Genomic DNA, 18,525 nt, shown 5'->3' with positions numbered 1-18,525 from the left:
CGTTGAAGTAGCCTTTAAAAAACATGAGTCCAATGCAAGGATCCACTGGATTTGAAGGGAACGTTCAGATTGTTGTGATGCATTTCATCTCATGAATCTGTTAAATGTGTTTCTGGTATGGTAATCATTCAAAACCATGGTATTATCTTTCTGATTTAACTAAGAAAGGAGCTTTAGGAGCTATTTCTCATTGATCGGACCCTTAAACACGATTTTGATGTAACCAAATGTAATCAGGTTGATTCAGGCGTAATCACATTTTTTTGTTTGTGATGAAACCAGGACATTTAGATATTACCTCTAAGGTTTGGATTGATACCAACATTTTGGGTTTGATACAATTCCAGTCTCTTGTACCCGTGCATTAATACTGAATTGATATCTTAGTATTTAATGTCACTCGTTAGTGATGAGTCATCTTTTTTTCCCCTCATGAATCCACTAAGGAAACATAATGTGCAAGTGCGGGTCTGGCAACTCATGTAGCAAAATATATGCGGAGCTGCATAAAAATAGAGAATTTCATATTTACTGAGCTTTGATGGAAAATAAACTGCCCGATATGAGGAGTGCTAATGGCTTTACTATCACGCCACTATCAATTTAGTTAAATATTCCATCTGAATTTGATTAATAACAGTTATAATGTCAAGTTTGTTAGTAATAAACTGTGAACTGTCTTGAAAGCACATTGTCTATGGCAACTGGGTCAGGAATAGAAATTTGCTAAATATTGATTATACTTCAGCAACTTTTCGTCACCACTGTACTTTTTATGACCGTTAAACAGCACAACCCTATACTATACATAATAGTTGACTACTGTTAAGAAGTTTTGGGTCAGTAAGAAAATGGTTTAGCCAGGATCAAAAGTGACAGTAGACTTGTATAGTATGAAATATTTATATTAAAAATGTTCAACATTCTTTGGCTAAACAAAAAAATAATTGTATAGCCAGGATCAAAAGTGACAGTATAGACTTGTATAGTATATGAAAGATTTCTATTCCATTTTTTAACATTGATAATAATAATAATAAATGTTTCTTAAGTAGCAAATCAACATATTAGAATGATTTCTGAAGGATCACGTGACACTGAATACAGATAAGTAATGACTGCTGCAAATTTAGCTTACCAGGAATACATTACATTTTATAATATTTTAAAATATAAAACAAATATATTGCTCCAACTAATAATATTCTGCTTTCACTGTAATTTGATCAGTTAAATGCAGTCTTGGTGTGCATAAACTTGAAAGAAGGAAAGATTTGAACTTTATTTTGACTGATATATTGACTGATTTTTGACAGTAATGTTATCGTGATAATATTTTTGGACATATCATCCATTCCAAGTACTTTATCATTTTTATAGTGTACCATCATTTTGTGTGTGTGTTTCTAAAATCTTTTAAAGCTGTGTGATGTTTTTCAGGACATCTTCCCCTCATCTTTTGTTTGAACAGTGTCTTCAGAAACACTTCTCCCAGTCAGTCCTCATCCTCTCAGAGAGATGTCAGGCCTCAGCGGTTCTGAGCGGCCGGTATCGCTCTGCCCATCTGCTTTTAGCATATTGAGATGTATTGAGAGAACGCGAGGCGCCGCTTCCCTCCGTGAGCCGGTGAAAGGCCCGAACGCGATTAGATCATAAAACTGTAGCCTAATTTAAACGCCGGCTCTCCAGCACTTCACACTGTGTCTATTAGAGATCTGTGTGCTAATTCTTTTCATGTAGCATGAGTCCTGCAGATGTAGCACACTATAAAGGAGTCGTTTAACAGTTTTAATGAACAGAGACGGCCGTTTGGGAAGATCAGGCACTGCTCGACGGTTCTCTGTGCAGGAAGAAAGGGCTCCTCACTGAATTTATTGCTTTATTAAAGCGAGCGCCTCGACCACGTTACAAACGAACAAAATGACATGTTAAGTGGTGCACTTAGGATGTCAACTTCCTTAACATGAGAATATATGGGAGGTTTGACATGCAAATGCTCATTTGTGCTTATGATGTTTTAATGTAGAAACCAAAGGTCAATGAACTAAATTAAAATATATATATTTCTAGTGTTTTAGGTGATTGCTTAAGTGTTCTGAGGGATTGTTAGCATGTTGCAATGCAGTTGCTATGTTGTTCTGGGTATTATTATGATCTATTAAGAAAAATCTTTAGTATGATCGATAGTAAGCATTTATTTGAAATATAAATCTTTTACACTTTTGATCAGTTTAATACTGACTTTGCAGTTTGCATCACACTGGTTCCCTTGAGAAAAACCCAATGGGATTTTCCCATAGGCTTTTGGATTATCGCTAAAAATAAAGCTCTGTGATCAACAAAAGTTATGATTTATGAAACTTACGCGTTTAGTCCATGAAGATAATTATCACAGATGAACACAACTTTTATTCATTTTGAACCCTACAAGTCGCCTGAAGTAAAAAGCTGAAGGTTGGCTATAAACGAATAGGGCTGCGCAATATATCGAAATTATCGAAATATCGCAAATGTATATATCGCGATATGCATATCGCAACAGCTTGCAATAACTGGGGTCATGAACAAAAGACAAAGTTTTGTAGCTTTAATAAGTATCAGGATATATTTAATTCATACAGTGAAAACTAAGCAATGTTTTATTTTTACATTTTATGATTCAGTATCTTTAATTAAATAAAGCTAATGTAGGATAACCTGAAGCCCTTAGGTTTACACACTTCTTATGCTACAGTAAAACACTGATGTTCACTTTCACAAGTTATAAGGATGTTTTCTTGTCATAAAAAGAATGTGAAACACATGTAGGTTATATCATTTTAAATATATTTTAAAGTTAATTTAAGTTTATTTTACACACTTTAAGCATTATCGTATCGCATATCGAATATCGCATTATTTAATGAGTTATCACATATCGCATTTTTCTTCAATATCGCACAGCCCTCTAAATGAACTACACCACGGTCCCACAACTTCAACGTCACCATCACTGAGCTTCTGAAAAAGTCTTTCAGTTTTTATCTAAAAACATTTACCGAGAACGTTTGAGTTAGAATAGTTTATAAGAGCACAGTTATTAGCATAACGATGCTGTAAAAGTTTCTCTGTTCGGCGTGATAACCTCCCCGACAGCCTCTGTAGTCACATTTAGCCACTTGTTAGCAACCACCTTTTTCAAGACACATAGCTTTAAAAAATCAGGAGCGGGGTAATACTGATGCATTTTATGTTGTAGGATAAGTGTCTTGAGCTTGTGTTCACCACAGACCTTATTTCAGCCATTTTACCAAAACCCCATTAAAAAAACTCATTGACTTTGGGACGATGGAAGCAGAAGTGCTAAAATGCTAACTCGCTTCCGCGTTTTGGCCTACAAAGCAATGTCATACCTGCACCACTCTATAACGTATCAATGCTAAAAAAAAAAACGTACTGTACATTAGAGAAATATTTATTTATTTTAGATTTCTAGGGTGTAAATGCAGAAAAAATATTTTTCAAATGCGGTCTAACTTTTTCCCCTTTACATTTTAGGTGTGCAGCAGTTCCACCAATGCCCTTGATTACAGCAAAATTGTAATATGCAAATACGCCCCCCCCCCCCCCCCCCCCCCCAAAAAAAAGTACAGCTTCAAGCTAAAGTCAAGAAATCATTTAGATTTAAAGAAATAACATTGCACAGAGCAGAGAAAAAAAATTAATCATTCGGAAAAATGTCTCCTTTAAGATTGCACCGGTGTATTACCTGGAGGCATGAAATGTAAATGGAAAATCAACATTGTATCCTGTGATAAGACGGACAAATTAATAAAGGCATTTTCTGTCCTCCGCTCTTGCTGACGTCGATGTTAAAAGTCAGTAGGTCGTGCGGGAGGAAGTTTTCTCGCAGATGAAGTGGGTTTTACAGGTTTGACATCGGCTGAGATGTGGCTCCACACGTGCAGCAGCGGTCATGAGGATACTCAGTCAAGTGGGCCACAGGAAACACTTTCCTGAGGAGAGATTATGCTGTGAATACTAGTGTGACGCGGATACTGTATGCTGCCTACTATTTCACAAAACATATGAAAGGAAACCGTATTCAGTATGCAGCAATGCAGATACATTGTAGCATGTGCAATTCAGTGGCCAACCTATTGTCAATTTGGATTTTTTTTTTTTTTTTGCTGGAGATATTCAAATTTTGTGTAAAAAAAAAATGAGTCCAATGAAAAAAAAAATACAACTTTCGGTTCTGGAAATAACGGGTCACTTTGAGTGCATTGCATTGTGGTATACGGTATTCCATGCACTATGCTCTGGTTGTATGCTGTACACTTTCGGCTAACGCACTGAAGGTATTTTATGCGGAAAATTGAGTGTGCATACTTACTGAAAACCTTTTTTATGATAGTATATTCGTATTTGATTTTGAGCAGAATTTTTTATAGCGACATTCAGTGGCTCCGTTTTAAAGTAAGCTGCTTTTCTAGTAAGCATCTCACTGAAATAGAACCTCATTAGTGACTTGTAATTAATAAAAATATGTACCTCAAGAGAATAGCACTTCTTTTGGAAAAAAGCACTGGAGACTTGATCCACAATTGATTTAAATAGTTTGATGGATGTGTGTTGCTAAGCAACAATGCAATACTGTAATAAGTTCAAAAGTCCATAGCACACAAATATTGGGATGAATAGTGTTTTTATTTAATTCAATTATTTTTATAAGTTCTAAATGAATTATTTCGCTTTGACCACCATCTTGGATGGGCTTTTTCCAAAGAATTCTTATGTACAAAGATGGTCCATCTTTGGGAGAAACAGCAACGCAGAATATGTCAGAATAAGTACCATCTTTTAAATAAAACAGCCAACCGCCAATGGTAATGTAACCGCGTCACTGCAGCTGCCGGTAAAAGCTCCGGTTTGCTATAAACAGTCAGTGTTCTGAGACCTGCGCTTTGGACGGCACATGCCCTTTGGCTGGAGTTCATGTCAGATTTTGTTGCTGATTTGAAATATCTTATTTAAATGTGAGTTCGGCAGGCAGTTTTTGACATTAAGGATTCCCTAATTCAAGTATGTAGGACTCGTGTCCTAAATGACGCACTATACACTATGTACTTATACATATACTATATATATATATACACTGTACTTATGCATAATGTACTCAATCGTGTAGTGTATGATTTTTCCGAGGTTATTATTATTAGGCTATCAGGCTTCAGTATCAGTCTGATAGCATCTCCCCCTCCGCTACGTAATTTAAAGTGTCCAACATTACACACCGTTTGTTTCGGATGCCCGAAGTGGCTGCCCAGAGGCGCTGCAAATATGGCTGCCAAGTGAACAGACTTAAGTCTTTGAAAGGGGCTTTGCTTTTTGCAGTGCGTTATAGGATTGCCTTCTTCACAAAGGATGCATTATATTATATATGTGAATTTGGCCAAAATAAGGCATCTCCAAAAGGTGGCATGATTTTTCACGTGTACATGTTTCTGACACGTGGCGTTTCGAATGTAAGTGCTCCTGCTTGTGCAGTGTCTCGCTTGCGACAAACAATTTGATTGTGCTGTGTTCTGTGTGTAGGTCCACTAGATGGAGGTCTGGAAGAGGAAGAAGAGGAGTGCATATCAGACGCAAATGAACTCACTGCTAAAGAGGAGTTTTCAGCAGAGGAAAACTTTCCTGCTGACTTTGAGCCAGACAACCTCACCTGTGAGGACATGGAATACTTCTGCGGCAAAGGTCAGCCATTCCCGACGCTTCTACTTCCACGTATAGTGCTATCTTTCATGTAGGAGGTCTATAAACTTAACAATTTAGAAATTCATCACAGAGCATATCCTAGTTAAACGAATTGTGGCGTAACATTCTATGAAATTTGGTTTTGCTAATTGATTCCCAGCTGAAGTTCTCTGAAGCATCTCTGATTACGGGTTTGATGGCAAAAAGCTTGATCACACACCATTTTGCTTGTAGAGGTGTGGGAAAGTCTCCAGAAACCTCTGTGTCCAGGTTTAGATAGACTTCCTTTGATATCCAATTCCCACTATGTACCGGAAAACAGGAGTTTGATCTAGGATATGGCAACCAGTGCGCTGGCTTATCCTTAGTCATATTCCAGCCAGGACTTACCATGGGGAGGTAAACATACTTGAGCTTTTATCACTTAAAGGATTAGTTCACCCAAAAATAAACATTCTGTCATCATTTACCCACCCTCATGTTGTTCCAAACCTGGATGACTTTATACATGTCTTTTATGTGTTTTTTTGGAGGGTTAACTGTCCCTTTAAGAACCAGTTTTTAATGTATACTTTTATTCAGCAAAAGAAATGCTGTTCTTTTGAACTCTCTGTTTATCAGTGAATCCCATACAAAATGTATCACAGTTTCCACAAAATTGGCAACATTGCAAAAAATATTTTAACATTGATAATAATAAGAAATATTTATTGAGCACCAAATCAGCATATTTGAATGATTTCTGAAGGATCATGTGACCCTAAAGACTGGAGTAATGATGCTGGCATCATGGCAATAAATTACATTTTAAAATGCATTCAAATAGAAAATACTTATTTAAAAGTTTAATACCATTTCACATTTGTTTTACTGTTGTTGTTTTTTATCAAATAAATGCAGCCTTGGTGAGCATAAGAGGCTTTAGAAACAATCAAATCCAAATTTTGAACAGTTGTGTAAAGTGCCTGGAGTGTCATGGTGAAGGAATATTTTGAGGAGAATCTTGCGGGGTGATTAGGATAACTTTTAGTTATGCAGTGTTGAGCCTGTATAGGACAACACACTTGAAATGTGTTGGGTTTTGGCCTGATGTCTGTCATGTGCCAGTTCACTCAGTATGTGCCAACTCCTTTTTTTTTAGTGATCTTTCTATTCCTTTTATGTATTGGCCACACCTGACTAATTTGCAATGTGTGTTTAGTTCAAAGTTAGGAGGCTGTCTGGACCCCCAAAACAGATGCAGTCTCATCCACCCCTCCAAAAACCCTCCTCAGGATTCCCTACGCTTCCCTCACTGTTCAATGAGAGGAATCTCACCGAGTTTGTGCTTTGAATGTCCCTCCACCTCAAAGAGAAATGTTTTTAAATTACGTTTCGTTTAAAAACCCACTGTGCCCAGAGGGATTTCATACAAGGAGGAGCAGAATCTTTTTATGTCTTGCACAAGGTGGGCTCAGTTTTAATGATTTTCCTTTTGTTCTTCCCGTAAAGGTGTAACAGGCGTGACATGTGTGAACCTCAGAGCTAACGGCAGTTTGGCAATATTTTGTTTCGGGGGTCAAATGAAAATCTTCATATGTGCTTTTGTTTCCCGCTGCTTCATTGAATGAGTCCTGCAGACGAATGCAGCTTTACTTTTTGTTTGTGGAGCTTTATTCAGATTCCCCAAGGGATAAAATACAGTATTCAGATGCTCAATACAATTACCATTTAAAAGATCCCAAGGTCGTTCCTTCCATTTACAAATTAATTGCGAAAAATTTTAGTTCTTTTAAGAGTACTATGGAAATAGCATCAGTCCCGTGGTAAATATTAAAGTACCACGGTCACACTACTATTTTGTAAGGCTTGCACCAAAGATCTCACATTCTCAAGGCAGTTTTTGAGTGTGTACTTTGAATCAAAGCCGTTCGATGGCCTTTTTTGTACCAGCAAGTTTTAGCAAATCTCCTCTAATATTCCTTTGAAACTTTTGAAGGCTTTGCTAAAACGAAGACCAACAGTGGTCAGAAAATTTCAACTCTTTTACTTCCGAGATGCTTTAGTAATCTTCCCGTCGTCATACGCGAGGGGGTTTGCGTCAGATTTCTCAAGCTCCCTATCTGCTGCAATTTGGCTCTAAGTCTTCCATGTCCTCGAATTCTTCGGACAAGTTCCCATTCTCTTCCCGTTAATGCATAGTACAAGCTCATCAGGTGTATTCATTTCCTCCTGATCCTCTGCTCAATTAGATCTCTTTAAAGCGCATTTAGCCCAGCGTCTGAGTGGCTTAAATTCACTCCACTTATGCAGAAGTGCTATGAATTGACGGCGAACGCAATCCTGGTGGCATTAAACGGTTTATGTGTGTTATTCCTCGGCTATAGGATGGCAGAGAGGGTTCTCTTGATTAAGTAAACCCTCTCAAATGAGATGGCGGGCTGTAATTAGCCCAAGCGGAGTCAAACGCCAGAGCTTTAAAAAGCAGTCACTCATCCCTGTTCCTTTATCTGTTTTGAAGAATAAGGTCTCCCGTGTGAAGTTCTTCGCTGGCAGGCGGTTGCTCCACAACTGGCTCGTAGTTCAGTGGTCGTGTATCTTTGTCGTCATTCGCTGACAACCAGCTTGTCAGGAGAACCTAAAACCTCCATTAAAAGTTTCATCCTATAATAGGTATTAAAAATCTGTCTGAACAAAAAGAGGAATCGCCCGTCTTCATTAACTCACCAAGCCCTTATTAACTTTGATCGGACGACGGTGAAGTAGCAAATCAGCTTAAATTTACAAAGGTCAGGCCGTTGGACGCCAGCAAAGTATCACCCATTTGCTTGAGTCTGAGTCTGTTGCTCCTTGCAGCTCGTGGTTTGAAATGGAACCAACCAATTGTTAAGGGAAATCAGAATTGGTAAATGCCTTACGATTCCCATCCCTATAGTCATTAATGCTGAAGATCCAAACATCTGCAGCCCATACAACTAGGGTTGGGAATTTTAATGCATTTAATGGATTCTTTCCATTAATAGTTCATTTGAAGGAAAAACATTTCAAAGAATAGCATACTCCATTATATAGCTTGCATGAACGCAAGTGGTCGACACAGGCACTCTAGAAAATAAAAAAAATTATCCAAAGTTATGACTGATAAAAATGTCTTTGTATTGTTTTAAACTAAAGTTGTGGCTATCTCATAACCCCTTCACAAGCACGTGTCTATGTGGGCTTCTGTTGCAGTCTCTGGTATTTTGTTGTAGTAGTTGTTGTTCCATCTCTTTGGTTTCGTTTGCAACTGTGAAACAACGGCCCGGGCCAGTGTTACCACCTTGTGGAACAACTGATTAGTGCAAAACAAATTCAATGCGCATGTGTAACCTGTGCGTACAAAAATCGTACGGTGATGCACACAGTAGTCGCACCCTCAAATACGTGTAAAAAAACAAAGTATACTCTTGGATTCGACATTTGATTCACTAAATAGAACCAGATGATAAAAGTAATTCGCTTGGGAATTGCGAGTCTTAAGAGTCATTTGTTCAGAAATCGGATTCACTTGTCGCACGGTATGTTTCTAAAGTCTTCCATCCAAATAAGCAATGTGTTGCACAGTTTAGAACCGTTACCTCATAAAAAAAAAACATAAAATAATTTTTATATTGAACCACATAAGAACTAGTTCTTATTTATACATATTTGTTTCACTAAAAAGAAGTGGCTCATAAGAATAACTGAATTAAACTTGTCCAGCTGTATCTACAACGGTCCTTCTGCATTAGCAGCATATTGCACTTTCAAGCACTATTACTTTATGTACTTTTTTTAATTGAACTAGAAGAATTGGTTCTTATTCATAAGAATTTGATTCGCTATAAGGAAGTTGCTCATAATAATTTGCTCAGTAACTAAAATACACTTGTTGCGCTGCACTGTGTGTTTCTGTGATGTTCTGTTTGCCTTACTATTTTTAAGAATTATTCCAGTAGGTCATGTTTTCCATAAATCTTTTTTAAATGAACATTCGTCTTTGACTGTAAGACTGCAGCGTGGACGTTCGAAGTCCAACATCGATTTCTGTATATTGATACTCTCTAATGACTATCAAAAAAACATCTATGTGGTTTATAAAAGCAAGAGTTCACAAGAACCATCATGCATTGTGATCAGTGAATCTTTTTGAAGCGTTGACTCTTTGCACATCACTCATTTCAATTCCCAGCAGCCTCTGTGGAACCAAATACCCTGAAACAGCAGAGGGGTTCCTCTCTGCGGCGATCCTAAACTGTTTGGAGAGGGTCTCGGCTTCAGTCGCATCGGCGCGCACTCATGTACCATGAAATGATTGAGACGCTTCCGTCAATGGCTTCATACGAAATGGTTTCGAAACAGCAGAGCGCACTGTGAAATGAAGTCCCTGCCGATGAATAGGGTGAGTCTAGCGCACAAACGTGAATAAACATGAAACCTGAGGCCTGTTGAAAGAGATGGGCCTCCTTATTTGAAAGAGGAGACGGAGAGAAATAAAGAGAAAAAAGGCACCCCTGATAGTCCAGAGAGACAACCTTGTTGTCTCCTTGACAATTGAAGCGGCCCCCCTCCAAACAACTCCCTTTTCACGGTCAATTTCACATTTATGGGCACCGCGCTTGTGAACAAGTTTCAAACTGAAATTTACAAGCCGCTGTCACACTCGCTGCTATAATTGTGAGAACGCTAGTGTTATATTTTCAGGGTTTTTCCCCCCCAGTTTTACAGAAATTGTGAAATTTGACCTTGCTTCTAGGTCTTTCCATTCTTGTAAATGCTTCTAAAAGCAGTTGAGTTGGAGTTACACGAAGTGGTCTGATTTTTTTTTTTTTGCAGTTGCATGTTTCCTGAATTGCGGAAGACTTCAAACCAATAGCGAGTGTTACTCAGTGGCCTTGCTAACCACAATACGTCTTGTGAAAGCCACAGCATAAACATGTTCAATATAAATTAATTGATCTAAATGACAGCATTGAGATTCCATTCTGGTCCGATCATATCACAGCGGAGAAAGACTTGAATAATTATGAGTCATTTTAGCCCGTAGCAAGGTGCCACTTATGAACAAATCCTTTGAATCCGGGCGGACTTGCGACGCGAGCCAGTAAACAGTGCGCAGTAGAATTAATTACGCTCTTCTTTGTGCCGTTTCCTCGCTAATCGGGATCTTCGGCAGCAGAAAGATCTTTTCAATACATTTCTCCCGCCGCCGATGGTAAAGCGTGGAGAATATGGAAAAATGCTCATTTGCGCTGCGATAAGATGAAAGACACATCCCTTTAGCCCCGTTTGACTCTGTGCAGGAAATCATTCATTAATGTTTGTTAAGTATGACAATCTAGCCAGGCCAGATCTACATACTCCAGACGGCATCGCACGGAGAGATAACGCAGGCCAGCAGCAGCCAGAAGAGAGCACAGCCAGTTCCTGTAATGATGGGGAATTTATGGGCCTTTAAAGAGATAGTGCCGAGGCCTTCCACTAATCACACACTCCACCGGGGTGCTGGGTGGGATTTTGCTGGGTTATTTTCCTTTTTTCTTGTCCGCACTGGAGGCATTTGATTATTTTTTTTTTTCTAGATTTTTTTTTAAATTGTAATCAGCTTCCGAAAGCTGCGTGCCAATGCAGATTATTGGGCGGAAAAAGCGAAACTGTGGACTTTGTTTGAGTATTTGTTGTGCCGCTGTCTCTAGTTTTACAGGGAAATCTGTTTATTTAACAACAGTTCACTTTATAAAGTCCTCAATTACCACTGCTTTAAATGAAGGGGAAATATTGGCTTCCTAAGTGGCCACCCATCACCAAGCATAACAAAATTAGCACTTTATCTTCAAAACACACAGGATACATAATTCAAAAGTCCCCATTATTAGAAAACAATTCAACGAGGCAATTTTGTACATGTAATAGCTAGAGCCGGTTTTCTCTCTTTGCTCACAAGAAATGAAATCTTTCTTATGCGTAAACATCCACACAGAGGATACAGAAATGTGTAAATTACCAACAACAGACATTCCTCCTGTAGATTTTTTGGAAAATATTGTTTTTTTACTCTTGATAAATGATACCCAAAACCCTTAGAAAAAGGTCTGTGGTGGTATAGTGATGGCATCAGATACGTTGGACTATGCTACTCAAATTGAGCATGCTATGCCATTCATAACTCATTATACTTCACAATCTGCTGTCTTCTCAGAATGAAACAGGATATTCAATGATAAAAGTTGGGTGGATTCTTCAGGAATTGATTGTACCACATTAGAGGAAATATGTTAAATAAGAGGTATCTTGATGGCAGCCAAAAGCAATTGATACTGCCGTTTTGATAGGATGTTTTTTATGATTTCTATATTCATCTATCAGGGTTTTCCAAAGTGTATGAAAATTATTATGGTACTGCCAGTACATTTCCAAAAAAAAAAAAAAAAAAATACATTGCCATGGTACCATATAATACATAACCATTATTTTTTTTGTATATTAAGGAATATAAACAGTGAAAAGTTTTTTTTCAATCAGAGCGATAAGCAATATTTATTATATTTAGTATATTCTTTTAGCCACAGTGTTGTACAAGTGTTAACCATTAGAATACTTAATTTGTTCACCTTTTCTTTTCTATTTTTGCATTTCCTGCGCTGATATTGTGAAAATCTGTGTATCACCCTGTGTAGTTCTGTGTGTGGTCATTCAGAATCTAGACAATATATTGGTCTGTTTGATTGGTCGCTCTCTCTCTCTCTCTCTCTCTCTCTCTCTCTCTCTCTCTCTCTCTCTCTCTCTCTCTCTCTCTCTCTCTCTCTCTCTCTCTCTCTCTCTCTCTCTCTCTCTCTCTCTCTCTCTCTCTCTCTCTCTCTCTCTCTCTCTCTCTCTCTCTCTCTCTCTCTCTCTCTCTCTCTCTCTCTCTCTCTCTCTCTCTCTCTCTCTCTCTCTCTGCCGCCCTCTTCCAGTTTATTGGGATTAGAAAGCTCAGATCTCCTTAAAATCACCCTCACCAGATTGACATTTTCAAGGGCTTCCTTGGTAGAACAATGCTGAGAGGAAGAAAAAAGCCAATATGACTTTGTGTCTACCTTGCTGCAGGAGCTGTTTGTGTAAATCGCCTATAAGCTTATTGACCCGCATGCATGTCACTGCCATTAGACAGAACCGAGGAGCTGCGATCCGATTGGCAGATTTCTCACTAACTCTATCCTAATGTCTGACATATGCATTCATGGATGAACGCACACATGCAAACACCATCTTGGCGCCCAGATCAATCTCTTAGCATTCTCTTTTTCTTTTTTAGACCAGTGAGGCGAAGGGCCGTACTCCTCATTTATCTCTTGACACAGTTTTAAGCTCTGTTCTAAACCCTAGTGAGTTGTCCACTGTCTGTAAAGACAGCTACCTTCCTAGGCATCATCCTAATTGTCATAAGTGACTGATTTGTTCATTCACACCCGTCACACAAAGATCGCCCCTCCCTTTAGGCATTAGCATGTTGCTAAGCTAATGACTCGATGTTATAATTAACAAAAAACCACATAGCACATAAATATTGGAAGATAGGGTGCATTTAAATCAGATATATTGTAAGTGCTCCCTAAAGATATGTTCAGTTGTGTTTTGAAGAGTTCTCTATATTTTGTAATCTAATGTAGTTTATACGGTAAACTCGGCATTGTCTTGACTATTGAATTTTAGTTCATCTTAGGATTTGATGACTATTTTGTAAATCGCTTTGGATAAAAGCATCTTCTAAATAAATGCATTTGTATCATGTGACACTGAATACTGGAGTAATGATGCTGAAAATTCAGCTTTGCTTCACAGGAATAAAGTACATATTAAAATAGAGAAAATATAAATTCAACATTTATTTTGAATTGTATTAATATTTCACCTTTTTGCTGTTTTTTCCCCAGTATTTTGTGATCAAATAAAATGCAGCCTTGGTGACTTCTTTCAAAAACATTTTTAAAAATCTTACCGACCCCAAACTTTTGAACAGGAGTGTATTTTAAAATAAATGGCTGGTCACATGGTTTCATACTCTAATCTTTAACAACTAAAAATGGATCTTTAGCAGGAGCACTAACTAACTAACTAACTAACTAGCTAGCTAGCCTGTTCTATTTGTTATGATTGAACTGCTTGATTTTTCTGTCATATGAATTGCCTCTGCTTGTATTATTCTCATTTGTAAGTCACTTTGGATGAAAGAGTCTTCTAAATGAATAAATTCTGAGATGGGAATGTTGGGGGCAAATATCTAGGTCTGAACATGTTATTTATCTGCTTTCTGAGAAGCAAGAAAAATTGCATGCAAGAGTGACAAAGAAACATGGAGGAATGCAAAGTTACAGACAAGGAAATAAACCGTTTGCTGCTTATGTCGTGTGCACATGATGTGGATTAAAAAAAACACAAAAAAACGTTAGAACAATATTCTGTTGCTTGTCGGCCTTCTTTGTTTTATGCAGGTAATTTCTGTCGCACTGTACCTGCTTTACACAATGTTTTCCCAGCAGATTCCCTCCATGTTCCTGAAAGAAACTTCATCAAGCTGCCGTGACACTTGTTCCCCGCGAGGTTGCCTTGGCGATTGTGTTTAAAATGCATTGCGAACGGTGTTAGATAGAAGGCAGAAAATCCTTAATCACTGCTTAATTAACGAATCATCTTGTAGCTTCATTCCTGAGCGGTAATTAAACAGTTCCAAGACGTTTCGTTACAGGGCTTAACATGTTCGCCGGAGATCAAGGTAGAGCATTTAATGTTATCTCGCTGCCTTCCCAAACTCACTACACTGGAAAGGAACTGTTGATATTGCCTTTTGTTATCCTTATGGTAATGCTCAATGAGTATGCTAAGGAGCTTCTCAAGGCCTGACAATACAAATAGTGAGCGGGAGAGTGAGGAGGACAGAATGAATAAAAAAAGCTGAGCCCTAGCAGGAACTTGCGTGCGGGAAAATAGGTCAGAATGACCTCATGTGCAGTAAGTAGGGCAGCGCGGCCCTCTCCTTTCGCCCGGGTGTGCAGAGGCAAGCAAGAAGCTGCGATCCTTTTGGCCATGTTTACTGCCTGCCTTTGAAGTGAACCACGTCTTAACTGGCTTAAACACACCGTGGCGAGAGAATTTGATCTTTAGATTAACCCATCTGGATGGACCAGTGTGTGTTTGAGGACCATGGTGAAGGCCGTTCTGCTGTGTTAGAGAGTCGCTGAGACGCTTTCATGAAGCAGCTAAACCCAGAGTGTGACTCCAATGCAAAATATCTATCTATCTATCTATCTATCTATCTATCTATCTATCTATCTATCTATCTATCTATCTATCTATCTATCTATCTATCTATCTATCTATCTCAAAAATCTATCTTTGAAGTGTCAATGTGTAGCTGTTGAAAATATAAACTGAAATATGTTTAATGCTCCTACTAAATTTCTTTATCTGTCGTGTTTTTCAGGGGAGGAGAACGGCAACAGAGAAATAGGAGAGACTGAGATGGAAACAGAAAGTGAGAAGAGCAGACACCCCCCTCTGGAGCCGGAGGAATGGGACGGTCCACGTAAGTCTATCATTTGATTGTGCCAGTGTGCATTTGTTTGTTATATGACGATGCATTTTGACTTGAATTGTCTTGTAATTGTTATATTCATACAACATTCATTATCAATATTCATTATCTATACAGACAATATGCAGTCTGATTTATTTGTATTTCCTTTTGGAAGCCCTTTTCAAATCTGCAATTATTGGTGGAAAAAACAAATGTGATGGCATTAGAATTTAAATTTTTTTACAAATTTGTCGACTTTAAGGTCATCTATGCTAGTATACTCTCAAATATGGACAAAATGAACTTTTAGCAGATACACTGGAAAAAAATAAGTTGAAAATTGCTTAACTTATTTTGATGAGTTAAAGCAATGTAAATCATGTTGTTATAACTTATTTATCATTTAATTTTTACAGTGTGCACAAATGTAAAAATTTAAAATGTTTCTAATTCACGGAAAAACTGACCAAATATATTGATGAATCATCTTGCACTCAGAGGTGCATCCAAATTTTTGTCAAATCAAAACTCTCTAGAATGAGAATGTTCCTCCCCCTAATACAATGTGCTTAGCATTAGTAAGTAGTGAATCATGGTTCAGGCTCTGAAGATTTTAAATCATAAATAGGTTGTAAATAGATAAATGCATTTAAGTAAATTTGCGATATAAAGTCACATATATGAGATATAAAGACAAACTTAACCCAGAACGTAGCTTGTTTTTTAGTTTTGGGCCACCATGGGTGTCTTGGTTTGAGCGCCTATTGGTCCACAGTCCATCATCTCCTGAGCCCTTACTGTACCACAACAACTTTTCTGATATTATATACTGGAGAAACTAGACAACAATATTAGAAAGGAACAAAAGTCCGCAGTGGCCCTCTGATATGATACCCAGTCTTGAAGGTCCAATCCAACACGCGATCATTCCTGGCCCTCCTTTAACCGTTTAGCCCATTAGCTAGCGGCCAGTAATCACTTGTAAGCAGCTCATTATGACACGTTTTAAATGAATCCATCTGGGATCAGGGGATTTCAGACGCTCAATAGCAGGACATCTGAAGATATCCTTGACAAGGCCACCCGACAGAGGTAAACGTCTCCGCTGTTTCTGAAGACTTAATGAGCTCTTGAATTTTTTTTTTCTAACTTATGTTGAATTGTGATGTGGTCCTGCTTTTGATCACTGATTCAGTGACAGTGTTACTAAAGAAAGAAGGCAAAATGGAGCACTGTAGTATTTTGTTTCTCAAGGTTAATTTAGCATGCTGCCAACTCGGTATACCATGATAGTAAGTTTATAATACACCTGATAATATCTTTTATGAAATTAGATCATTATATATTATAGTGTTTTGTTGTTCCCATGCGACATGTACAATTACTATACGTGATCGAATTTTTGTCATTTATTCACTCTCTTGTTGCTCCAAATCCATTTGAATGTGTTTCTTTCACAGACGGAGATGTTATACTGAATATCTTGATATTTTTCCATACAATGAAAGCATACAGTGACCAAGCTCCAAAAAGGACATATAAAAACACCATAAAAGCACAGTAAATGTACAGTAGTCCATATGGAAAATGTGTAAGATCTTCTATTGACAATGCAAGAGTCCTGCACTCTGTAAAGTCTCCTCCAGCACATCCCAAAGACTTTCAATTAATTTAAGGGCTGTAAACGATTAATCACGATAAAATAAAAGTTTGTGTTTATATAATATATGTGTGTGTATTGTGTATAATTATTTTGTATATATAAATACACACACATGCATGTATATATTTGAGAAATATTTGCATTTATATACTGCATATATATATTTATATGATTTATATTATATATAAATATAAACATTTTATATATAAATAAATAAAAATCTTGTATATATAAATACATACACATGCATGTATATATTTGATAAATATTTGCATTTATGTACTGCATATATATTTTATTTAAATATAACAATTTTATATATAAATAAGACATTTTTCTTAAATATATAATTGCATGTGTGTATTTATATATACAAAATAATTATACACAATACACATATATTATGTAAACACAAACTTTTATTTTGGATTCGATTAATCGCGATTAATCGTTTACCAGTTCCATAAAGTGACTTTTTCTTTATTTTTCAGCTGGGCAGTGTGTAATAAGTTAATTTGAGATTTCAGAGCTACATTGGAGTAAAAGACATTCTGTAAATTATTACTTAAATTTCAATTTGTTCCTCACACAAAGCTATCATATATCTTCAGAAGACATGAAATATATCACATGAGTCGTACTGTATGCACTATATATGCCTTCAATATATGGAAAAAGCTGCATGAGTATTCTGCAAATGTTCTCCTTTTATGTTCCACCACAGACGAAAGAGAGTCAAACGGGTTTGGAACGACATGATATGATGATGAATTCTATGATGATAGAATTTTCATTTTTGGATAAACTATCCCTTTAAGCTTCAATAGAAAGCGCACAACAGACGTAAAAACAGATATCTTTTCTTTCCCAAGAATCTCGCCTTACCATGCAGATTTTCCCTCGCCGTCGCTCAGTAGAAAAAAAAAACTGTTTTATCTGTCTTTTTTGCACTTCTTAAAAGTCACTTCATCAAAGTGATGGATAATACATCCAACAAGATAGCAACGGCAGCAATTACTGTTCAGCCGTGGCATCACATCGCAGAATACACAAAATATGATTCCCCTTTTAATGCATATGACCTCCAGAATTTATTGCAGGTACGTACATTTATAAGAAAGTGGATTTTGGCAAGTTGGCACCGGTGAGCCCCCTGGGGTGTGTATTTTATACTGACAGCGAATCAGAGTTATCAGCACCTATCAGATAATGCATTTATCATTAAATTTCACATTTGCATTTCAATCTGGAAAGGAAATGAGCATTGGCGGCGTAAGATAAGAGCGGTGGGGACGACGGTAATAAACGGTCCCTGTGATCAGGCAGCCAGCAGGGCTGAGGGGGTCAGTCGCACAACGATGGGGGCAAGCGCATACAAAAAGAGGCATCATAGACCAGTTAGGGCTTTCCGGAAGAAAATGCTGAGCTTTAAACTCCGGCAGTGTGCTGGGAGCCTAAGCAGCGCGATGTCTCTCTGATCGTCCTGTGATGCTGAGAGAGAGAGAGAGAGAGAGACAATTCCCTCCCTATTTGTTTTGAATGAATGATTTTAGTTGGTTGTGTCGCTCATCTGTGA

At 37.6% G+C, this 18,525-nt stretch overlaps 1 protein-coding gene across 9 annotated transcripts in view; it reads left to right on the top strand.

Annotated features, from left to right (window-relative positions):
• The window catches only part of zfpm2a (zinc finger protein, FOG family member 2a), a 184,789-nt gene that overhangs the window by 69,353 nt on the left and 96,911 nt on the right, over positions 1-18,525 (top strand). For 8 of the 9 annotated variants that reach the window (XM_079625627.1, XM_079625626.1, XM_079625625.1 and 5 more), the window contains 2 exons: positions 5,578-5,736; positions 15,194-15,295. In XM_079625627.1, coding sequence (XP_079481753.1) covers positions 5,578-5,736; positions 15,194-15,295 — 261 coding nt within the window. Of the gene's footprint in view, positions 1-5,577; positions 5,737-10,008; positions 10,136-15,193; positions 15,296-18,525 lie in introns of those variants that run through there. The other variant, XM_079625630.1, reaches the window with a different exon arrangement.

The sequence above is a fragment of the Phoxinus phoxinus genome (genome assembly GCF_949152265.1).
Source record: "Phoxinus phoxinus genome assembly, chromosome: 10".
Lineage (NCBI taxonomy): Eukaryota > Metazoa > Chordata > Actinopteri > Cypriniformes > Leuciscidae > Phoxinus > Phoxinus phoxinus.
The sequence above is the reverse complement of the archived record's forward strand: the minus strand, read 5'-3'. Positions and strand labels throughout refer to the sequence as shown.